Here is a 25,792-nt window from a genome sequence, read left to right as displayed (position 1 = left end):
ATTCCACAAGAAAAAAAAAAATCAAGCTCTGGTAAATCATAATTATGACAAAATTCAAAATTATGACACGCTAAATCGAAATTATAACATAAGTCTAAATTAAGACTTAAAAAGTAAAATTGTGACATTAATTTGAAATTATGACATAAAAAGTCAAAATTAAGACTTAAAAAATCATGACACTACATCGAATATATAAGATTTGTCAAAATGATGACAGAAATATATTATGATTAATTAAAATAATAAGTATGAGATAAAAAGTCAAAATTATGACGTTGACTCTTAAGTCATGATTTTTACTTAAATGTGTCAATTTCGATTTAGTATGTCATGATTTCTACTTTTTAAGTCACAATTTCCATAAAAAAATAAATTTAAAAAAAGCTAATAACTTCGACTTTTAAAGTCCCAATTATGACATACCGCGGCGGAGCATGAATTTATTATCATATGTGGCGGAAATCGGCTTCCATACAAGAGTGACTCATATGTACATGCGTAGATTCTACATTCGACCGTAGATTCTGCTCCAGACAAGGCCCGCCATCTTGGAACGGTCAGCGTGACGTCACTCACAGTAAAATGCTGCGTTCCAGAGGAGGTTGGATTGCGCGGGAATATCGGAATATCCCAAATTAAAGTTCCAGGCAATCAGAGTTCACGTTCACATTTTGACCATATGATGTCGCAACGACACAACAAGAGCATATTGTGTTTTTGTGTCAATGATCTAAATTCCCTAAGAAATGGGATAACCTTTCACAGTTGAGAATGCGTTGGTTTGTGTTTTTATATGGAGTAACTCAATATTACAGGTTTGACTGAAAAAGTAAAACATTAAATATGTACTATAGTAGCTGTTTAATGTCATGTTAGATTACGGCTTCGTTTTGTTATATTGTGTTAGTTTAGCAAAATCATCCGCTGAAGTCTATTGCAGATATAAATATTCATACATGCATGACCGTTTGCTTGCTTTGACTGTTCCAATATGGCGGACGGCTTCCATACGAAACAGCTGCTAATGAGGCATCTGTTACTCTACACGACAGCTACTAAACACAATATTGTGTCTTAGAAACACATTTAATCGTTTAACAACATTGGAGCTCAACATATATCTGTATATTCTGTGGAGAAAATCCAATGGAGAATCCTACTGTTGAGCAATCACTACAGGAAAAACATATTCGAATAGGCTATACATCACCATACTTTCACCCAATGATTAACCACTGTACATTGACAACTGTTTTGCATCACAATTGTTCTGAAATATTGTTTAAATATGCAATTGAGGTATTATCTTATTAAATATGCATTAATTTGCAAACATTTTCAGAAGAGAAATCTGGTATAATTCTTTGATTTTGTTGAAATGTACAGGTTTTTAACCGAGGGTATTTTGGATTTCTCTGTTTATTACTCAATAAATCAGAAAATACCGTCGACAGACAGCAGAAAAATAAATTTTCACCATGTTTAAATGTTGTATAAATCAGGCAAATGATATATGAACAAACCTTGAGAATATAGATGAATTAATCTGTAAAGTTTGGTGTGTGTAAAGCTGCTGAACTGGAGATTTCTGACTCAAACTCAACAATTTTAAACATATAGATTGAAATTAGATACGCAGATAGATGGTGTAATAAAATAAGCACTTGAATGTATATTCTGGATGTTCTCTTTCCACTAGCCTGAAGGAAGATGAGATGTTATAGAGGCAAAATGGCCCTCAAAACCACCCAGTGCATGAAAAAACTGTTTTTGTCGTGTCATAAGAGTATGATTCATTTGATTTGGTTTTCCAGCAGAAATAAAGATGGCCTAAAAAACGAGCAAAAGAAATGGTGAAAGCAGAGAACAAAGGATACAGAGGCGAATGAGAAAGAACTGAAATGAATTAATTAGGAGAGGAAAAACTCATTGCTATTGAAATAAATAAAAAAACCTTCCAACCCAGCAGAAAGCAGACATCTCGAGTTATTATTCCCAACTTGTTTCAGGCCGGAGAACAAATCAGAAACAGCCTTTTTTTTTTTCTTCACCATTTTTTTTTCTCCATTGATTTGTTTTACATACATTACATACATACATACATACTATACATAGATACATAATTAACATTTATAAAATCCTCCCCAAAGTCTTTTAGCATCCAGTTTAAACAGCATGCCAAGTTTGAGTACTGATTCAGTACACACACACACACACACACACACATTAACACCACCAACACACAGGTGCCCACATACCTGCATGCGCGCACACACACACACACGCACAGGATATGCATACATGCGCACACACACACACACACACACACACACACACACACACACTCGACATGTGGCTGAGGATAACACTGCTGAATCGAGCCATGGTGGCGACAGGCATCACATGAACAGAAAGAAAACGTCTTCATTCACAATGCGTCTGAAACACAAGCCTTCACAACCAAACAAACCTGCAGCCACACTCATCAGCAACCGAAACTTCTCACGTCCAACCAAAGATCTGTGACGCAACCACGCAAAAACACCCTTTCCATTCATATCCAAGACTGTAAGCACATAAAGAGAAAAGATGGGGGTATAGGACACGTAAACAAGAAATGAAGGACTTATAAAAATAGATTTATATATAGATTTATGTGCGCATGTGTGTGAGAGTGTGTGTGTGTGTGTAAGTGTGTGAGTGTGTGATACATTTTCAGCCCTCAACCAAAAAGAAAAACAAGCTTTTCCGAATGAAGAAAAAAAAAGAAAAAAAGTGCTGGACAAGGACAGTATTTCCAAACTCAACCGACAATATAGGTTTACGCTGAAGTCAATAACACCTTTCTTTTGCATTCAGTACATCAATAATGCATACGAAGAAATAAAAAAGGAATATTTCCCCCTCATATACTTCTCGAGAAATCATTTGAGGACGAGGGAACTGATGCACGTGAATGCTTTATATTGTTTGTGGGTGAAAACGCAACTGAAAGTGAAGTGCGCGTGATGATGATGAAGATGATGATGATGATGATGAGATGTCAGTCTGTGTGTGTCTGTAGTGCCGGAGGTTCTCCATCTTCTCCTCCTCCTCCTCCTCCTCTTCTTCTTCTCTGTCAAGTATGCTCCGGTTGCTCAGTGCAGATTGGTTTAGCTGTGTCATTTTTTTTCTTTATTATTTTTTTTTTCATTTAATTTCATATTTTGTTGTTTTTAATGTTCTTTAGTGAGAAAGGCTGCATTTTTTAACTCTTCTGTCCCGGGACGAGCAGGTGTAGTTCCTGCTCTCCATCATCACGCCGTCACTCGTACGATCTTCCCTTCACAGCTTTGGACTCGGACCGCGTCTGGATCTCGGCTTACTCGTATTCAAGGAACTGTTTATGGTAAAATAACAAGTACCTGCAAAGAGAGAAAATACAATGTATATATATATTTTAGAAACAACAGTAAAAAAAATATGTAAGCTTGATTTCGCCACAGTACAAATATAATACAAATACAATAATACAATACAAATGGACCTTTTCAACTTTTCTTTCTCTCACTATTGCGATATAAAGAGTTAAACCATTTTAAACTGTGTTGCGGAAACAAGCTTCCATTAAAAAACAGCAGGATTATTTAAGTGTCAATGAGATGATATGGTTTCTATTAATATTTTGTATCAGTCTTCATTTTTATTTTAGGTTTCAGTAACTATGTTGTATGTTTTTGTCATTTTTATTAGTTATTGTCTATTTTAGTTGTCAGTGCAAGTGAATGATTATTAATAAACTATTTAAATGTACATTTATACATCTTATTATTTAGACATAGTAATAGTTACTCAGTATGTTAAAGGGGTGGTTGATTATGATTTCACTTTTCTAACTTTAGTTAGTGTGTAATGTTGCTGTTTGATCATAAACAACATCTGCAAAGTTACAACCCTCAAAGCAAAGGGAGATATTTGCTTTTAAAGAAATCCTTTTTTAAGGACTACAACAAACGGCTGGTAGAGACTACACCACATTCCTCCCGGGTTAGTGACATCACCAACCCTAACATTTACATAAACCCCGCCCCCTGAACACGATTTATAGATCATCAAGACAGAATATGCTAATCAATGACTAGAAGATAACTACACATCAGCTACATAAATTCATCAACTAACCATTCAGAAATGTCCTGTTGCTTCTACATGTTGTCACTTCTTCTTGAGTCTCTCCATCATTGTCTGACTCCGGTTTGATCATAAAAGGCTAAAAGTTTTTGACATTTTCAGGACACAAACTCTTGAAGCTCCGCCCCCTGTGCCGGGAGCAGCAGCTCATTTGTATTTAAAAGAACAGTCACAAAACGGTGTGTTTTTGCTCACCCTCAAAAAGTGACAATTTTAACATGCTATATACAAATATCTGTGGGGTATTTTGAGCTAAAACTTCACACACACACTCTGGGGACATCAGAGACTTATTTTACATCTTGTGAAAATGGCATTATACCACCCCTTTAATAAATGCTTTATTAACATGTATTCCTACAGTAATTCATGATTAATTCATGTAGTTTAGTGGTTGCCAGTTAACTATTTTTGTGAGCTCATCTAAAGTGAGGACTATTTATGCCTCGTAAAGCTTTTACAAACCACTGACAACTCCTAAATAACTGGACTGTAAATGATGTAATACTTAATTTAGAAATGATAAACTGATCATTAATAAAGTATGAAAATACAATTATTAAACGCATTATAGATATGCAAGAATAAAGCATGTATAGCTGTATTTATAATGTTTCTATTAATCTAATGCTTTATAAATGATGAATTAACTATTTACTAATGCTTAACTAAGTTATTATAAAGTGTTATCAAACCTTTACTGTTCTACTGAAGATAAAAAGACACCTAAATGTTCATTTGGGGGTGAACTACCCCTTAAGAACGCATAGGTTCACTTTAAGCAAAACATTACAATAAATCAAAGTATAGTTATTTCTAGTCCATCATAATTTATCTGCAGAAGTTTGATCTTTGGTTTTGAATGCACTGAAACTCAAGTGTGACTCAAACATCCACATAGTTTTTGGTGTGTGTGGATGAGCGTGAGACTGACCCCTCGCTGTCCAGGACATCTTTAATGCTGGCTTTAGTGATAATGGCGTCATCACACTTAAACCACTGGTCCTTGTGTTGCCGGATGAATGTGGTGTAATGGCCGCTCTCCAACGTGCCCTGATGATTCACCACTGCGAACAGAGAATACCTGCACACACACACACACACACACGTCAAGTCACCTTCATTTATATAGCGCTTTTAACAATATAGATTGTTTCAAAGCAGCTTTACAGTGATCACACACACACATTCTTGTACATCTATCTTTATGAGGACATTCATTGACACAATGCAATCTCTAGCCGCTTACCCTAACCTTACCCATCACAACTAAGTGCCTAACCCGACCCCTGACCCTAAACCGACCCTTAACCTCATTATAACCTTATCCCTAAAACCAAGTCTTGACCCTCAAACCCTTTAAAGGCTCTCAGAGAGTGAGGACCGGCCAACATGTCCTCACTTTACTCTCTTTGTCCTCACTCCAATGGTCTAAAACTCAAACTGGTCCTCACAAAGATAGTTGCACAAGTACACACACACACACACACACACCTGATAATACAGCAGGAGCTGATGCAGTATTCTGAGTCAGTCACTTACTTGTTATCGTTGTTTAATGAGTCCACTGGTTGCTGGTACTGTCCATTCATTCGGCTCTCTTTACTGTGAGACGAACAGAAAATACATTAGCATTTAATTTGCAGTCACACTCCACTTCGTTATCCATGATGAATCCATGACTGAATGTTGACGGGCATCAGAGACTGACGACCGAGGCCTTAAACTATTTTTTGCCAATGGCTGGTGACTTAAGAACATTTACCGGGCAAAAATATATTTTTACCAGCCATGACACAAAAGCAGGGAGTTATGACACCAACATTTTAGATATTAGTGAAAATTCACATTCCTCTATTCCAATTTGACACCACAGCTAAAACTACTAGCTTAACTAATATAAAGTTAATAGGCTACATTTGTAAAGACAAGAAAACATTCAGTAATAAAATAAGAACAAAAAATCTAATTTAAAGCACAAATAAATACAATACAATACATACAAATTAAATAAACTGCTCTTCAGTCAGGTCTAATATCAGGTACCATAATGTAATAAAGTACTCTAATCAAATAAATAACACTGCATAGTAAGGTGGCCCTTATTTTTCAAGTTTTGATTTATAACTGTCTGACCCCCTCAAGTTGTTCCAATACATGAAAAAATAATTCAGGCAAAATAACATAAAATTATAAAATGTTCATAAAATGAACAATATTTAGAGGTGGCTCGATGACGTTGAAGTTTTGTATAATCAGTTATTATGCTCAATTTGTGATAATTACCACTTGCTTAATTTTATCTCAACTATTTAAATTACCTACTTGCTTATTTAATGGCAATTCTGAATTTACACCTATTTTGCACAAAAGATATTCTATGCATTTCTTGCAGAAGCATAAATTGTGTTATTTTGCCACTTTTGTGACTTATTTCAAGTATTTGTCATTACTGGCTGTGATTCGCGGTCGTCGGCACTTCAGCACTTCGCAAGCAGCAGAGGAGCCCAATGGCGACGGGAGGGACAGTTGCTACGCGCTCACAAAATTATCTTGTTAGCCATGTGGACGGAATTGAAGGGACCCACAGGGACCATCGTTCTCGGCCATTTTTTTACATCGTCACAATGTTCTGAAAGAGGATATTCGAGCAGCAGCAAACAATACCATACAGAGAGTGGAAGAATTTTGGTTCCGGGCAAGAATTCCGGTCAAGCATCGACAGGACTCGAGAAATTATTTTGTGACTGGAAGGGGTTGAAAAAGTACAAGAATCGCCAAACAAAGACTCAACGGGCTAACAAAGCCACTTTCACAGAAATGCTTGGTGTTAAGAAACTCTGAACTATTGACGAACTATTGAACTGTGCAAACTGTGAAAAGATGCGTATCATCAGTTATCTTACAATAGTCAAATGTCTGTGGTGTAAGATATATTTGGTTAAATAATTAATATAGTACTCACATTGAACTGTGATCAAGTAATAGGCTACTTGATTTGATAAATTCTGCAAACTGTGTATAGTATTGAATACAATGCTCAATGCTAAACGTTTTAGAATAAATAATTTTGCTGACTTGTAGAACTTCCTACAAAAACAGTGAAATTTGATGTGCTTGAGCTACCTCTAAATATTAATAATTTTGCCCCATTTTATTTCTGGGGTGTTTTTAGCATAAATGGAACAACGGAAAAAAAATGTTTTCGTACACTTAAGGGCCAGCCTACTGCATAGTCTTCATATCCTTTTTAAAGGTTAAGAGGAGTTTTCTTTGTCCTTTGCTGTTTGGTGAACATTAAAAACGCAGACAATAGCAGGATTATTAGGATGCTGTCACTTTAAGACCGAACGCACGCACGGATCATGCGTTTTGTGTTTGCGTTCACTTAAGACATAACCGACTATAGCCCCTTTCACACAGCGTGTTGATCCCGGGGAATTGCTGTACAATTGCTAGAGTGTCTTCTGTGTGAACGCAAACACATCCCGGGATTGATGCCGGGATCGGGATCTAGTAACATTGCCGGGATCTGTCCCGGAACGCGCCCTGTGTGAACAAAAGCCAGGACCAATGCCTTAAGGGGTATTTTGTTGCTCTTAGAAAAAAGTTTGTGTTCGTCATCAACAAAGAAAATGAAAAAATGTGTGTAAACTAGAATGAAGCCGAGACCAGGAGCTCCTTACTGTCCGCGCTGATGCTGAGAGCGTTCGCCAGCTTTGAGTAACGGGACGCGATGTGTTAGTGTACGTCCGAATCCGGAAGAAAATGCTGGAGCGTGGTTTAGATCCAGATCATTAGTAAACTTAAGACGCTGTGTAAAATAATCCACCAAGTGCACGACTACACTGGAAGATTAGACTGGCCTTTCTACAACACATCCTGACGTCACGTGTCTTTACGGGATGTGTGTGAACGCACTCACAGATTCCAGACAATCACTGGCAGTGTGAATGAACCAAAACCAAACCATCCCGGGACACATTATCCGTGTATTTTCCGGAATCTCTGTGTGAAAGGGGCTTATGTTTACTAGGATTCTTGCCGAGACAGGTGATTGTTTTTTACACAATTTTGAGTGAATTTGTCCATGAAAAAGAGCTCAACTTTGCATTTGTTAGAATTCAAGAAACTGTCACTGGCCATCTGGCGACTGACACCGTTTTCATACACTCGCCAATGCTGATTTTTCCTCGTGTGTGGCGCTTGGCGAGTGCTTCATCAGAGCTGAGTGAGGCTGTACCTGGAGGCCATGAAGGGCGTCATGTCCAGCTCCAGAGGAAACGACACGTATGTGGTGATCTTACGCCGGAGCTTTGCTGAATGCTCGAACCGCTGGACAGAAGAGAACAGAGGAATGAGAGATGACAAATGAGAGATGCAGACGAGAGACAGGGTTCACAGAAGAACGTCTGAAGGCCAGACTCTCTCTCTCACACACACACACACACACACACACACACACACACACACACACACACACACACACACACACACACACACACTCTCTGATGCAGCAACCATTACACAGAGATTGTGAAGCTCTTTGTGGTTTCAAGTCTTTGCAACTTCACAATCTGGTCAAGAACCAGCAAAAAGTACAGATGAAAAAGACCAGTTCGGTCAGACAGAGGATAATTATGCTAATATTAAGGCCGGGAACCAATAAATGTATTGTGATGATAATAGTAATAATTTGCCACTATTATTATTTTTTTAAAATAAATAATTAAATAAGACATGTATATAAATATTAAAGTTCCATACTTCTCTGAGTAAAGTAATAATGATGAAATAATATATAAATACAGTAGTAGTATTAGTTATAATAATAATAATAATAATGTTGGTGAAAATTTAATTCTGCCATCAAAACGTCACTGTTTTAAAGAGAACACTCACTGTAACATAATATTCAAATATTTTGATACATTCATGTAACTACTCATATTACACTTAAAAAAAAAGATTTATGCTTTTCATTTAATAGTAAAATTCCATCAAATTGAATTGAATTGAATTGAATAATCCTTACATATTGTTCATATAAATGAGAGCTTAATAAAACAGTTTGTGTGCATCTTAATGGAACAGGGAATGGACAATTTAGTTTATGTGATTCGTATTCATACATTTAAAAAAATAAATTAATAAATTAAGATTTATACTAAATGTTTTATTAAGCTCGTTTTTTTTTTTTTTACTCATTTAAAATATGAATAATATGTAAGAATTATCCAATTCAATTTGATGGAATATTACTATTAATTGAAATGCAATTGTGTGTAAATTTGTTTTTACACAGTAGTATAGAATTTAAATTTCTATACATTATCATCATCAATCACACATTACAGAATTCTGTGAATTCTGGCATCAAAATATTATAATGTACAGTATTAAAGGATATTAATTTTGATATTTGCTAAAGATTACATTTAACATTGTTATTAAATAAAGCATTTAAACATAAAAATTGGAGAAATAAGCATGCACAATTAAATGTTTACAATATCATTCCATATACATCAAATATGGGCTGATACTAATACAAAAAATAAATGCATTAAGATATATCAGTAATCATTAAAATAAATGCATATGATGCACTTTCATCTGCATCAAAAAAGAAACAAATGCACACACACACACACACACACACACACACACACACACACACGTACTTTGAGGTGGAAACATGCCACGATAGGAAGTCTCTTCATAGTCAGCTGCTTGGTGGACTCCTGGTAACTATGGCAACCGCTGCATTTGATCTTGGCGCTGCTTCCTAAGTGTTCGGGTCGGGTGAACCTGCAATGCAGAAGCGTGAGTCAGTGTCGTCCAGCCAATCACAGATCCGCGTGTGTGTGTGTGTGTGTGTGTGTGTGTGTGTGCACCTGCGCAGGCAGTCTGTGAGTGTGGTGGCTCCGCTGGGATGACTGTCTCCGTTCACCACACTGCCGTCACTGCCCGGGCTCAGCGGCCAGAACGGGGTGGACGAACCCGGCAGATCCAAGCTAATGTCCCAGAACGGGTCTATTGTGGTGGAGACTCCACTGCACACACAGAAAACACTGACGAATCATATCTTTTTCTCAGCGCTACTAGTGCACAACCTCAAATAACACTCATGAAACCATTCAAACTTGATTTGATAGATGCATTTACACTTTAAATAATCAAGATATGGCAGGAATGCAATGTGCATGATGCAATACCTCTGTTAAACACAAGGTGGCGTTGAGGAGCATTTATTTAGAGAAAAGATGCAGAGACACTGGCTCTGTTCAAAAACCTACTGAGCGGTCTATGTAGGGACTAGGGAGCATTATAAGGCAACAAATGTAATCATATATATATATATATATATATATATATATATATATATATATATATATATATATATATATATTTTTTTTTTTTTTTTTACAGTGCAAAATTAACAAAACCATTGCTATCAGACTATTTTAATTATGTAATTGAAATGTAAAATCAGGGTTACTAGTGTGTCAACTGCCTACATTAAAAAAGCTTACTAAAATGGATACAGAGTGAATTGACTTATAGGGGTCCTATATTGAGCTTTTTTACATGTTCATCTTTAGTGTGTAATGTTGCTGTTTGAGAGTGAAAAAGCTTTCAAAGTTACAAATTATTCTCTATATCAGTGTCAGTGTTTCTGAACTCCTGAAACGCCTCCAGTGTAGTCTTGAGTTTCTTCCGGGAACGAACATGTCACAATATTCCTCATTATAATAATTAATATGCAGAATAAGGGGCGGGGCCTGGTTGAGTTAGTTAGTAGTGTGTTAAACTGGCGGTTATGGTAAGGGGCGGGACATTTCCCAAACACACTCGAAGTACTCGACCAATCACAACACACTGATCCAGCCGACCAATCAGAGCACAGTGTGCTTTTCAGAAGGAGGGGCTTCATAGAGACAGGAACTAAACAGAGCGTTACTGACAGACTGGGAAGAGACGAGCCGCAAAAATGGAGAATAAAGGGAAAATAATGTGTTTTTGAACATTAAAATATGAAAACTTATTGTAGTAGAGCCCAAAAACAACATCAAGACTTCAAAAAAAGACACAAAAAGGGACTTAAAAGTGTCTTATTCACAAAAAACAAGCAGAATGTCAGTTCATTATTGCATACATCAACACATTCATTAATGCAAGAACAGATATATGAACAGTTGACAGATGTTCGCTCGCCTCGTTTCATCTCACACACACACACACACACACACACACTGTGCTGTATATCTGGTCTTACTGGCAGACTTGGCAGGTGACGTCAGACTGCAGGCCTCCAGTGAAGATTTGGTCAATGATGCAGTTGCAGTGGTTTGGGTTGTTGGCTTTTTTCCCATTATCATCTCCTTAGCGGACATGGAAGCAGCATATGAACACACACACACAGAGAGAGAGAGAGACAGAGAAGGTCTGATTAGAAAGCAGCGCTCGGACTGCTGCAGAAACACCCCTCCCTCTGCTTTCACACTGCAGGAGAGAGAGTGAGATCTGTCTACCGACTCTACATCTATATCCTCTCGCTCGTTTCATTCGCTCGCTCTCCCGTCTCCGTTTCGGAGCGCTCGCTCCCATCGCCCACGACTCCGACCTCAGTGCGTACACTGCGACAAGACTCTCTCCTTCGCTCTCGCACATGCGCGCGCTCAGAGTCCAATCAATATTTTAAGGAGGAAATGTTTTATCCTACAGTCACGAATCTGCACATGAATAAGCAGATCTTACATGAGAAGCGCTGACGTACTATAAAGCTGACGGTGCTGTGAGGGATCTTTAACATGCACTAAATCTGCATGCTATCCGACACATGATCCGCAAACACATGATGATAAAGGCTGGCCGATTAATAGAAATAAATCCGATTATCACGCAGCAAACGCTGTGATTTCACACAATAAACACGTGTTGCATGTTTCAGAAGGGAAACGGCTAAATAAAAGCTTCATGGTTTTACGCTTTCTTAAGAAAAACGTATAGTAAACGTATAGTAATCTTAGTTGCACTTATAAATAAATAAAATATTCTTCTTAAATACTCAAATCTTCTTAAACACCATTTTTTATTTTACAGTATTTTTAAACATTACGGTGTTTAATAAATCTTGTTTCATATTTTTATTTAGGAATAATAATAACCATAATAAAGATAATAGTATCTATTATTATAATTAATTATTTTAGTCGTATTGCTTCATAAATCACTAAATGTGGCCAAATTTTGCAGCCCAAACAAACACAGTAAAGCTTTTTAAATTGCATTTTAAAATCACAATAGCAATTTTTATCAGAAAGAGAGAAAAAAGTGCAACCCTTCTTTAAGGTAAATGTGTTAAAGTACTTTCACTATCATAACCTTATTTTAATTGGACACAGCAACAGCGGCTCCACCTATAGCGTGATTTTGAGGCAGGCTTTTAGTTTGTCCAGCCAATAGCAGATAACGTCATATTCAATGTACATCTTTACCCGCCTGAAATGCATTCTGTTCCGGCTTGTCTTGCTTTCCGACAGCAGATTAGTCCTAAAATATACTGTCACCATTAGCACACATCATGCAGCGTTACTTCATCATCTCTCCTGCTCTAAACCACACATTTCATCTGAAAAGCAGCCAGGTGGAACTGATATAATTAGCAAGCTAATGCTGCGTTTCATTCAATTCAACCTTCGCAGGGAGTTTGATTGACAGGCGATCTGACCAATCATAATCCACCATTTTTGTCAGACAAATCAGTCAGGAGAGTTAGTAGATTAACGTCGGTGGACTTGAACTTGAGAAACGGCGTGTCCTGACGTCTTTCCGCGGTTAAAACAACATTCCTTCATGTTTATTTGATGCTATAAATGAACTAGAAGGAAGAGATGATCGGTTCACGAGCCGCTTTAACTGATCGATCTGTCACGACACATTAAAGAGACACAAAACCGTACTTATTTACATTTCTTTGAAAAGATGACCAAATTTGAAAGTTGAGACTTTGTTTCATATCAAAAGTAAGTTGGTCTGTCCTGTGTGTGTCAGTGTCCTCTCTGCTCCGCGGTGTGTGTTTCACTGCGTGAGAACATGGTGTGTGAGAGAGAGGCGTGGCTTGTCAGACATAGCAACAGTAACTAAAGGGGGCGGGTCGCGAGGAAACTCAATGCTCCCATTATTATACTTTATTTGTAGAAAAAGGTCAATGGTTTTTCATCCAAGCACTTTATCTCGCTGGAGTTTATTTCTGAGTCATTCTCCTGGGAGTCAGATCACACTGGAGTAGAGAGCACTGAACAGAGTCACTGAAATGTACAACTGTTAAAAGAAAAGGCTCAATAAACAGTTGCAGAGATATGATACACTAAGCATCCATATCTATTCTCCTATAAGCCGCTCTATATCGAAGCCTTTCATATTAGCCCTATAATACTTTTGCCCAATGAAAGATTACGATTATTAATGGTCTTTCTTGATCTGCCGTATCAAATGTTGTTACCTCATGAAAAAGCTGCGGTACACATTTAAAATAAATGTTTTTTCATTTTATATTATATGTAAATACATTTATTTGTTTTTTATCAATGGGACATTTTACCTTTTATTGGTTTCAAACTAAAGGTTTTATTTTCTCACTATAATAACATTTGCTGCTAAATTATCCACTAAAACCTCATTTATAATAGCATATATAATACATATAATAATATAACATTTTAATGAAACGAGAGGGCACGTCCGCAGTGATAGAAGAGATGTGCGCGGTGTTATAATGCGTTGCTATTGACTACGGTCATATAATAAAATAAAATAAAAAAGTGCATAGAGTTGCAAATTTTATCTGTTGTTTGTTGATTTCCAAATATAAAACTTGAAATGTTTTCAGTGTCCGTATCAGCTCTTTTTGAACATTTTCATCTCATTTGAACAAAACTGAGATGATATTGATAATCGTGATAATTTTGGTCACTATAATCGTGATATAAAATTTTCTGTCATTTTTGCTTATGAAGGTCAGAAGCAAGTACATTGGTCAATAAAGCGAGATTAAATACATGTTTTATTGAATATATTAAAGATGCGAGAGGAACGTGGCTTGCCGGACATAGCAAGCGTAACTAAAGGGGGCGGGTCTTCGCGAACGGTCAGCTGGTACAGCTGTAATGCGTGTGATTGGCTGCGGTACCTTTGCAGTGTCTGTGCAGCACGTCGAGCGCGGCGATCAGGAACTCGTGAGCGTCTTGCTGCTCGTATCCGGCCAGGTGTCGCGCGTGGGTCCAGACCAGGTGAAGCAGCCGGAAGGGAATGTGAGGAGAGCGATGACCCGAGTAAAACTACAACAGAGAACGACAGAGACGTGAGCGACACACTAAATGTGCATTTATCTGAACAAAATAGAGTAAAAAAAAAAAGCAATATATTATTGCAATTGAAAGTAAATGTTTCCCATGTGAATATATTGCTAAATGTAATTTATTCCTGTGATCAAAGCTGAATTTTCAGCATCATTACTCCAGTCTTCAGTGTCACATGATCCTTCAGAAATCATTCTAATAGGATGATTTGATGATCAATACGGCTGCACGATTAATCGCAATTTACATGAAATCGCACTTAAACCGATTTGGCTCATTGCGATTATGAAATGGTAAAGTCTGATTGTGTGTAATGTGCAGCTTGTCAGTGACGTACGGCTCAGGAAACGCTGCTCACTCTGAACGCACTGAGTTTGAGTCGCTTATATCGTGCATTTGAAAAAGCAACACGCGTCAAACATCTTTCCAGACATGAGACGCATTTATGAACCTCTTGTCCAACAAAAGACAACATTTAATAACACGCTTTTACTCCAAACTCACTTCATGAGGACAGCTGAGCTCCTCCTCCTGTGAGATGATGAGCTTCTGACACTGATTAAACATGACTAATAAACACACGACTGCCTTATTCTATCAAAGCATCTCAGTCTTCTGTTTATTCAGATACAGAGTGTGTGATGACCGATAGGGGTTTCCTGGAACGATGTGTGTTATCGTACTTCTGTGGTGTGTGTGTGTGTGTGTGTGTGTGTGTGTGTGACGCCCTCTGGTGTTCAGATGGAGCAGCGTTTACTACTATTTAAAATAATTGCAGCCTTTGCCAAATCACGTGCGGTTTCATTGCGATTAATTGTGCAGCCATAATGATCAAGACACATTTATGATTATTATCAATGTTGAAAACAGTTGTGCTGCTTCATACGTTTGTGGAAGCGGTGATAAAACTGTGTGTTCAGGATTCTGTGATGAATAGAAAGTTCAAAAGAACAGCATCTATTTGAAATAGAAATCTTTGGTAACATTAAAAAAACTGTTCTTACTGTAACTTGATCAATTTAATGCATCTTTGCTGAATAAAAGTATTGATTTCTTTCAACAACAACAAAAAATAAATAAATAGTACTGACCCAAACTATTGAATTATAATGTATCACAGTTTTCCAAAATATATGAAGCAGCACAACTGTTTTCAACATTGATAATCATCATAAATGTTTGTTTAAAATCAGCATATTAGAATGATTTCTGAAGGATCATGTGACACTGAACCAGCTCAAGAGTAATTTGCTTGATAATCTGATTACTCTGGCTGGGTTGTGTCTATGAGTGTGTGTGTGTGTGTGTGTGTGTGTGTGTGTGTGTGTGTGTGTGTGTGTGTGTGTGTGTGTGTATATGTATATGAGTGAGTGAGTGAGTGTGTGTGTCTGAGTGCGTGTCTGTGAGTTAGTATATATGTGTGTGTGTGAGTGTGTATGTGTGGGGGTATATGTGTGTGTGTTAGAATATGTGTGCGTGCGTGTGTGTATGTGTGTCTGAGTGCATGTCTGTGAGTTAGTATATATGTGTATGTGTGTGAGCGTGTGGGGTAGGGCTGTAATCTCCCAGTCGATTAGTCGATTCATTGGTCGATACGTTCTGGCTCGACCAAAATTCTGATTGGTCGATTTTTTGCCGCGGTCATTTCATCAGTTTTGCCGCGTTCATTTCATCAGGTGGAAAGCACTAATTGCTAATGGGGGTGTTTTCAGAGCACCCCTGTTTCACAGGTAACAGTCTGTCTTCAGAACACTCCCCTTGCTTTCACTTCTTTTGGATTAGCCCAACCCACTGGGGAAGAGAGACCGATTGAAGAAAGTAGGCTACTAGAAGGTTTGCTGAATATTATTTATTTAATTGTGAGAGCGTTTAATTCATAGTCAGTCCTCTTCTACCATGTCCTCTTCTACCATGTCAACAAAGACATCGGCAGTGTGGCACCATTTTTTTTTTATTGAAAACGGGAAAAAAGTTGAATGCAAATTTGCGCTGTGTCCACTGTTTGTATTCGTTTTGAGCCTATGCTTTATTTTTCAGTTATGCGCTTTATTTCGTTTCTGCTCTTGATCTGGTTTGTTTAATAAATATTCTTTTTTTATTAAAGTGGACGTGCCTTTTGTATTTAAGAGTAAAAGCTTTAAGTTAATAGTCTATTCGTGTCTCCGCCGCGAAGCTGAGCTCCTGATGTTCATGCGAGCTGCACAGAGCGGCTGAAATGATAGTGTCTGTCAGTTATTACTGACAGACTGTATTATTATTAATAATACATATGACAAAAACAATTGTCTAAATTATGTTGTATATTCCTCAAAAGTTCTTGTGATGATATCACTAGTTGACAACAGTACTATTTTCGGAAATCATAGGCTCTGATATTGCGCCGGTGCACGTGATGCAACGCTGTCAGAGCCGACAGACTCGTGTGACTCATTTCAGTGCAAAATAATTAGGTCAAAAACGATTTAATATACTGCAAATAGCCTACTTGTTTTTTATGTTTATTTATAATTAATTTAGGCGATCAACAAGGCTACCAAGTACTATAATTCAGTGAATAATTCATTTAACGTTTTTTTTTTTTTCTAACGTCATTTATAGTCGATTTTTAGTCGAAAATTTCAGGATTTCAGTCGACCAAGATTTTCTTTGGTTGAGTACAGCCCTAGTGTGGGGGTATATGAGTGTAAGTTTGTGTGTGTGAGTGAGTGTGTGTGTCTGAGTGTTAGTGTGTGTGTGCGTGTGGTTGGGGGATATATGTGTGTGTGGGGAGGGGGGTATATGAGTGTGTTTGTGAGTGTGGGTATATGAATGTGCGTGTATATGTGTGGGTATATGTGTGTGTGTGGTTGTGTGTGCGTGTGTGGTTGTGTGTGCGCGTGTGAGTGAGAGTGTGTGTGTAGAGCTCTCACCTCCTGAAAGAGCTGAGACATTTCACACACTAAGCAAGAGTTGGACTGCATCTCACACTTGTGTCTGTCGGACAGGAAGAAATCCCTCAGCAGCGGAGTGTGTGTGAGAGCCTGAACGATACAGTTCATAAAGCATGTGTTCCCAAGGTTTATTAAACCCCTCAATCCTGAAAGAGAAGACGAGAACAGAGAGCATTAAATATAAGGATGGACATCGAGTAATTTCAGTCGAGTCATCGAACACACAATAAAAGATTCATCACCAGCAGTGCTTTTGAAATAAGATAAGTTATACATTTTTATTTTATTATTAATAATTTATGATGATAATTTTACTTTTTTGAAAAAAAGATTAAAAAAAAAAAGAATGCACTCACCTGGAGGTTACATAGTAACCAATTTAGGTAACAAACATATAAAAGAGTTTAAAAAATAATTATAAAAGGACATACAACTGTTATAAAACAAAAGCAAATGGAGAAAAGTCGTTCTCAGTGTTTAGAGAATGTGTATTCCCTTAAAAGAACTAGTTCAAAAGAGTCATTTGCTCAAGAACTGGACGACTCTGGTGGTGCTTTGAGTCGGATCTTTGTAGCAAATCAAAAACATAGAGCTCAAAAGAGTCACTTGTGTGGGAATCCTTCTATACTGTTCCCACTTTGTGTATGATGATTCACTAAAAAGGACCAGCTCAAAAGAGTCATGCGTTCAGGAATTGGTTTGATGAACACTGGTCACGCAGTGATTCAAACAGTGGTCACGCTTTGATTCACTAAAAAGAACTAGTTCAAAAGAGTCATTTGCTCAAGAACTGGACGACTCAGGTTGTACTTTGTTTTTGATTTGCAATAAAGAATCAACTCAGAGCTCAAAAGAGTCACTTGTTTGGGAATCCTTATACACTGTTCCCACTTTGTGTTTGATTCACTAAAAAGGAACCAGCTCAAAAGAGTCATGCGTTCAGCTTACACTTATCAGCTTACACTGGTCTCCCAGTATGTTTTCAATTCACTATAAGGAGCTCAAAAGAGTCACTTGTTTGGGAATCAAACTACTCGGGTTGTTTTTGATTCAATAAAAAGAACCAACTCAAATGAGTCACTCATTTGGGAATATGTCTACACTGCTCGAGTTGTGTGTATGATTAACTAAAACAAGCAGCTCAAAAGAGTCATCTATTCAGGAATCGGTTGAATCACACAGGTCACGCTGTGTTTATGATTCGCTACAAAGAACCGGCTCAAGAGAGTCATTGGCTTGAGAATCTGACTTCTCTAGCTGTGCTGTCGTTCTCAGTGTTTAGAGAATGTGGTCGAAGGGACACAATAATAGTGGTTTGACAAACAGAGTTTGGTTACACTTTATTTTAAGGTGTCATTGTTACAGTGTAATTATATATTTAAGTACTGAGTAATATTAATTAACTACATGTACTTACTATAGGGTTAGGGAAGGATTAGGGTTTGGTTGAGGGTTAGTTGCATGTAAATATGCATAATTTACTGTTATTACTATGGTAAGTACATGTGACATATGTAACAAGGAGGACACAGTAAAATAAAGTGTTACCCAGAGTTTCTAGTAAGACTACACGCCTGCGCACATATATATATAGACGAAACACGTAATACGCATGTGCACGCCGCCAGCGTTCTCACAGATTCACGTTTTTGAAGTTTCCGCGGAGAGAATTTTTTAATTTTTTTATTCAACGCTTGAACCTTGGAACCTATTTCAAGGTTTGCGTTCTCGAGCACCAAACACTGTTGTTGTGCGAATGAGCGGCCGGAACGCATTAAAGGGATACTCCACTTTTTTGGGAAATAGGCTCATTTTACAGCTCCTCCAGAGTTAAACAGTTGAGTCCTACCGTTTTCGAATTCATTCAGCCGAACTCCGGGTCTGGCGGTACCACTTTTAGCATAGCTTAGCATAGATCATTGAATCGGACAGGACCATTAGCATCTCTCTCAAAAAAATGACCAAAGAGTTTCGATATTTTCCCTATTTAAAACTTGACTCTTCTGTAGTTACATCGTGTACTAAGACCGACGGAAAATGAAAAGTTGCGATTTTCTAGGCTGATATGACTAGGAACTATACTCTCATTCCTGCGTAATAATCAATAAACTTTGCTGCCGTACCATGAGTCCAGCAGGCGTAATGATATGACGCAGCGCCTGAAAATAGGTCTAATAGACAAACTTAGTCCCGGTCACGTTGGAAGTTACCGAGCTGGGGACTATTTTCAGGCGCTGCTGAACAATTCAGCTCCTTATGTATAAATAACTCCTTATCTGGACAGTAACTTTATTCTAGAACTGCTGTAAAGCCAAAACAATCTCTGTTACTTTAATTTCCTATTATCACTGTAAAGCTGCTTTGAAACGGTCTATTTTGTAAAAGCGCTGTATAAATGAACGTGACTTGGCTAGTGCAAATGGTTAAAATTGAGCAAATTCTTCATTTTCACAACGTAAATGGCCTCGCCTCAATCTGAAGTGTATAACCCCAGAAGTTAAAGCTCAGCAGGCTCTCTTCTCTGTCAGATCGAGTGTGTTCCCTGCTGTGCTGACGACGGGCGCTCGTACAGTTCGACGGGTCACCGGCCCGTGAGCTTCAAGACTAGCAGACAGAGATGCGCTCACACAGGGTGGCTAAACGCCTTCCCCTGGCCCTGATCCAAACCTACAGCGCTCAGACATCTGCTCCTCACGCTTCTCAGAGTCCAGTTAAACTGAGGACGAGGAGAGGCAGACGGGACCAACACGGCCCTGCAGAAAGGCCAACAGTGAGAGAACTAGGGACGCACCGAATGATCGGCAACCGAAATTATAGCAGAGAGAGAGAGAGAGAGAGAGAGAGAGAGAGAGAGAGAGAGAGAGAGAGAGAGAGAGAGAGAGAGAGAGAGAGAGAGAGAGAGAGAGAGAGAGACACGAGAGAGACGAGAGAGACGAGAGAGACAGACAGAGAGAGACAGACAGAGACACGAGAGAGAGAGAGAGCCAGACAGACAGACAGACAGACAGACAGACAGAGAGAGAGAGAGAGAGAGAGAGAGAGAGAGAGAGAGAGAGAGAGAGAGAGATCATCCGGTGTCTCCTGTGGCACTTTCAAGTACTAATATATTATTAATGCACACGAGTGATTGAACATCATACGTACGCCTGATCAACACACGGCACATCACTGCTGACAACGCCTCCGCTTCAGTCATTTCGACGCCGGACATCGACACTACATGCATGACATATACAGCGGAAACAAACTGTGTGTGAAGCGCCTGAAACACGATAGCAATGCATAAAAACAGCTCATGTTCAGCAACTTAATGATGCTGGTACCGATTCCGGTTCGTTTAATGATTCTTCTGTACTTTTGAGGAATATTTGATAGGATTTCAGATAATAGATGGATAGCATAAATTATTTAGTAAATAATAAAATATAAATATATATATACTCTGGTTGTGCTGTAGGTTTCTGATTCACTAAAAAGAACCAGCTCAAAAGAGTCATCCATTCAGGAATTGGTTTGATAAACACTGGTCACGCGGTGCGTCTTTGATTCACTAAAAAGAACTAGTTCAAAAGAGTAATTTGTCAAGAACTGGACTACTCTGATTGTGCTTTGTTTTTGATTCACTATAAAGAACGAGGTCAAAAGAGTCATTTGTTCAGGAGTCAGTCGAATTACACGGGTCGCACTGTATGTTTTCAATTCACTAAAAAAGAACTGACTCAAGAGTCATTTGCTTGAGAATCTAAATACTCTGGTTGTGCTGTAGGTTTCTGATTTGATAAAAAGAACCAGCTCAAGAGTCATCCGTTCAGGAATTGGTTTGATAAACACTGGTCAATAAAATGAATGAGTAAAATGCATTCAAAAATAATATTACAAAAAGAATGCACTCACCTGGAGGTTACATAGAAACCAATTTAGGTAACAAACATATAAAAGAATTAAAAAAAATTATAAAAGGACATACAACTGTTATAAAACAAAAGCAAATGGAGAAAAGTCGTTCTCAGTGTTTAGAGAATGTGTATTCCCTTAAAAGAACTAGTTCAAAAGAGTCATTTGCTCAAGAACTGGACGACTCTGGTGGTGCTTTGAGTCGGATCTTTGTAGCAAATCAAAAACATAGAGCTCAAAAAGAGTCACTTGTGTGGGAATCCTTCTATACTGTTCCCACTTTGTGTATGATTCACTAAAAAGGCCCAGCTCAAAAGAGTCATGCGTTCAGGAATTGGTTTGATGAACACTGATCACGCAGTGATTCAAACAGTGGTCACGCTTTGATTCACTAAAAAGAACTAGTTCAAAAGAGTCATTTGCTCAAGAACTGGATGACTCTGGTGGTGCTTTGTGTTTTTGATTTGCTACAAAGAATCAACTCAGAGCTCAAAAGAGTCACTTGTTTGGGAATCCTTATATACTGTTCCCACTTTGTGTATGATTCACTAAAAAAGAACCAGCTCAAAAGAGTCATGCGTTCAGGAATCAGCTGACTTACATTGGTCTCCCAGTACATCTTGAATTCCCTATAAGGAACTCAAAAGAGTCACTTGTTTGGGAATCAAAATACTCTGTTTTTGATTCACTAAAAAGAACCAGCTCAAAAGAGTGATTCGTTCAGGAATTGGTTTGATAAACACTGGTCACGCCGTGTGTTTACAACGCAGTCCTGTTCGTTATATTTAACAGCAGTTAGGGTGTTTTTGTATATATGTATGTGTGTGTGTGTATATATATATATATATATATATATATATATATATATATATATATATATATATAAAAAGCAATTGGTTCAGAATGAGAACTGGCTCCCAACACTAAGTGATGTAAAAGTGCATAATTATTCCACTGTTGAGATTTAACTTAATTTTACCGTTGCTGAAGTCTAGCATCGCGTCTCTAATGAACACGCAGAGCCGAAAGCTGTCGCGTCATGATTCGTTGTGTCATCGGACGCCTACAGTCTGTAAACCAACAGCCATCTCACACAATATCCATCTGAATTCATCATACATGGTCCACATTATGTCCTAAATGATCAATGGGAGCTCCGGCTCTCATATGGCTAATCGCATTAGTGCGTTACTCTGGGTGTGAGAGAGGCTAGCGTTTAGCGCCTACGCTGGGCCTGTGGTGCAGATATTTAACACTATTACTCCACTGCCAGGCCCTCTGACTGAGCGGAAACAGGCGAAAATGAGAAAAGGGAGAGGAAACGTTATTTCTCTAATGGCCAGAGTCCATATCTCCGCTTTATTCTCTCTGCGCCATGGCATGCAAACTGAAAAAAATAGATGGAAAACATCGCAACTGATGGCCAAGAAACAAAGAGTGGTCTTGGCGCCGGTGCAAAACTGCAGTCTCTAGACATTTGACTACTAGAAAATAATTTGAACCCACTGGTTTTATACAGATGAGTGTTGGCAGAGGCCCGATCAACTGCTGTGTTATTGAGCTGGGTTTCAGAGATGTGGCCTGTGGGAAATGAAGTTCTTACCAATGGTGCAGTTCGCTGTGATTTTTCTTCGTTTGGGGTTGTGTCGCAGCAACTCCAGCTCTCGCTTCGTCGGCTCCCACATCGAATATTTCTCTCCGATACCTGACGTTTCAGGGAATTTGCACATTATATTTCATACAAATCAAGCTTTGAATATGCACAAGACTGCATTAAACAGTAAAGATGCATTACATTGAATTAAAGTGACTAAAGATGTTTTAAATACATGATGTTCTTTTGAACTTTCCATTAATCATCAAAGAATCCTGAAAAATAAATGCATCGTGGTTTCCATATGTATGAATAATCATAAATGTTTCTTGAGCAGAAAGTTCTTGAGTGATATGTTCACATAGAAAACAGAATTAACATGTTAACGTGATTGCCATGTTGCTAGCTTGATTTAACATGTTGCTGGCATGTTTAACACATTGTTAACATGAATTATCATTTTGCATGCAGACTTTTTGGATTTCATAAGCTTTGCACAAGACTGCATTAAACAGTAAAGATGCATTACATTGAATTAAAGTGACTAAAGAAAATCCTGAAAAATAAATGCATCATGGTTTCCTTATGTATGAATAATCAGAAATGTTTCTTGAGCAGCAAATCATCACATCAGAATGATTTCTGAAGGATCATGTGACACTGAAGACTGGAGTAATGATGCTGAAAATTCAGCTTTGATCACAGGAACTAATTACATTTTACTATATATTCACATAGAAAACAGAATTAACATGTTGTTAAAATGATTACCATGTAGCTAACGTGATTGCCATGTTGCTAGCATGTTTTAACATGTTGTTACCATGTTGCTGGCATGATTTAACATGTTGCTAGCTTGATTTAACATGTTGTTACCATGTTGCTAGCTTGATTTAACATGTTGCTAGCTTGATTTAACATGTTGCTAGCATGTTTTAACATGTTGTTACCATGTTGCTGGCATGATTTAACACATTTCAAGCATGTTTAACACATTGCTAGCATGAATTATCATTTTGCATGCAGACTTTTTGGACATAAAAACTTTGCACATAAAAAAAAGAGTAAAGTTTGAAGAAAACTTTACAGTGATGATGTCATAGCAAGCCTGAAAACTAAACTTGCACGCTATTATTTTGAGGCCTTGCAAACAACAGCAAACGCAAATCTATTTTAGGATTACGCTACACGTCACACTTGTGCAGATTCAATAGCAAGCTTTGGAAAATAATGAAAGATTAGCTCTTTATCAGCGTCACAATCTAAACACACACTCTCGCGCTCCCGTGACTCGCAACACACAACAGCTTCGAATATTAATTTTCCGAATTAACGGCCTCTTACGCCACAGGCCGAGTTGAACTACCACCAACCTTGCAGTTTCCAGGCTTTTCTTTGTTCTTCTTTGGCAATCTGCTCCATGTCTTTGTCGTATATGTAGTCTTGGCACACAAAGCAATATATTCCACCATACAAAAGGTCTATAGCTGAACAAGAGAAGGAGAGAGAGAGAGAGAGAGAGAGGGAAAAAAAACAGAAGGAAAGGACCTATTAGAGACCTTTTGGAGAAGTTGGCGTTTGCATCTTCCCGTATCTGCCCTGTAAATATGGATGAGGCATTAAGGAAGCATCCCAGCATTGCTCAGTGCAGCAAATCTGCCTCCTTTAATAAGTGATGGGAATAATAATTAGGGTGCAGCACAGAAACATCCATCGCTGCGTGTGCCACGATATCGTGTCCTCTGTGAAATGTCATGGAGAGCGATCGCGTTCACCTGGCAGCTTCTTATTGCCCTGACTGATGCTATAGTTGTGAACGAGGAGTAGCATTTATGAATTTATGCTCATTAAGTGCACTGTAAAAACAAAACAAAAAAGACGACTGTACAAGTGCTACGCTAAAAACCTGTTCACTGTAAGCTCCCTTATTCTATACAGGGAAAAACTAATACATCTAACCTTACATTATGTAATTTTGCAGTAAACCCGTGTTAAATGTACCTTATATTCAGCAAAGATGCATTAAACTGAACAAAAGTAACAGTAAAAACATTAAAAATGAACATATATTGGCCGATACCAACATGGTGGCCGATATATCCCTGATAATGGTACAATAGTAATAAATGCTGTTCTTCGACACTGATAATAATCATAAATGTGTCTTGAGCATCAAATCATCATATTAGAAGGATTTGTGAAGGATCATGTGACACTGAAGGCTGGAGTAATGATGATAAAAATTCAACTTTGATCACATGAATAAATTACAATAAGACATTCAAATAAAAAATGATAAACATTTAAAAATGGAAGAAAAAAATTCATGATATTTCTACTGTATTTTTATTGTCAAATACCCTTAGTGAGAAAAAAATCATGCTTTTGAAAGATAAGTAAAAACAACAAATCATCTTATAATTTACAATGAAAACGGTAAACTGAGTGGCACTTCACATTTGATGTTTTATTTTATTGTAATAATCATGTTTCTTAGGGTTTAATTAGGGTTTATTGTGATCAGGCATGTACATTAGGGTTTTTTTGTTACATCATATGTTTTTGAATGAAGGTTTATTGCATTATTTTAGTGTTGTGTGTTATGATGGTGTTTTGTGTTGTGTTGTGTTGTCCATCTATATATTAGTATTTACCACAGCTTGTGGAAAAGCAACTTGTGATGAATTTTGATTATATATATTCTCATTAAAACCTGCGTTATTACAGTTATTGTCAGTATATGTGAAAGGTAATGCAGGTTTTAGTAGCAGTGAGACTTTGCCATTTCAGCAGAAAAAGGCTGATGGATTTAGCGATACAAATATTTTAAATATATT

At 37.7% G+C, this 25,792-nt stretch overlaps 1 protein-coding gene across 5 annotated transcripts in view; it reads right to left on the bottom strand.

The window, feature by feature from the left end:
• Window positions 1–376: 376 nt before the first annotated feature.
• usp22 (ubiquitin specific peptidase 22) overlaps window positions 377–25,792 on the bottom strand; it is a 50,359-nt gene continuing 24,943 nt past the window's right edge. For 2 of the 5 annotated variants that reach the window (XM_082152137.1, XM_082152139.1), the window contains 11 exons: window positions 24,329–24,442; window positions 22,965–23,066; window positions 17,447–17,613; window positions 14,369–14,516; window positions 11,453–11,558; window positions 10,071–10,229; window positions 9,858–9,984; window positions 8,417–8,508; window positions 5,716–5,778; window positions 5,108–5,257; window positions 377–3,407 (listed from right to left, as the gene is read on the bottom strand). In XM_082152137.1, coding sequence (XP_082008263.1) covers window positions 3,365–3,407; window positions 5,108–5,257; window positions 5,716–5,778; window positions 8,417–8,508; window positions 9,858–9,984; window positions 10,071–10,229; window positions 11,453–11,558; window positions 14,369–14,516; window positions 17,447–17,613; window positions 22,965–23,066; window positions 24,329–24,442 — 1,271 coding nt within the window. In that variant the 3' untranslated portion in view covers window positions 377–3,364. The remainder of the gene's footprint in view (window positions 3,408–5,107; window positions 5,258–5,715; window positions 5,779–8,416; window positions 8,509–9,857; window positions 9,985–10,070; window positions 10,230–11,452; window positions 11,559–14,368; window positions 14,517–17,446; window positions 17,614–22,964; window positions 23,067–24,328; window positions 24,443–25,792) is intronic. The other 3 variants (XM_082152138.1, XM_082152140.1, XR_014201134.1) reach the window with 2 other exon arrangements.

The sequence above is a fragment of the Leuciscus leuciscus genome (genome assembly GCF_965113295.1).
Source record: "Leuciscus leuciscus genome assembly, chromosome: 21".
Classification (NCBI taxonomy): domain Eukaryota; kingdom Metazoa; phylum Chordata; class Actinopteri; order Cypriniformes; family Leuciscidae; genus Leuciscus; species Leuciscus leuciscus.
Note: the sequence above shows the minus strand (reverse complement) of the source record. Positions and strands in the feature narration are given on the sequence as shown.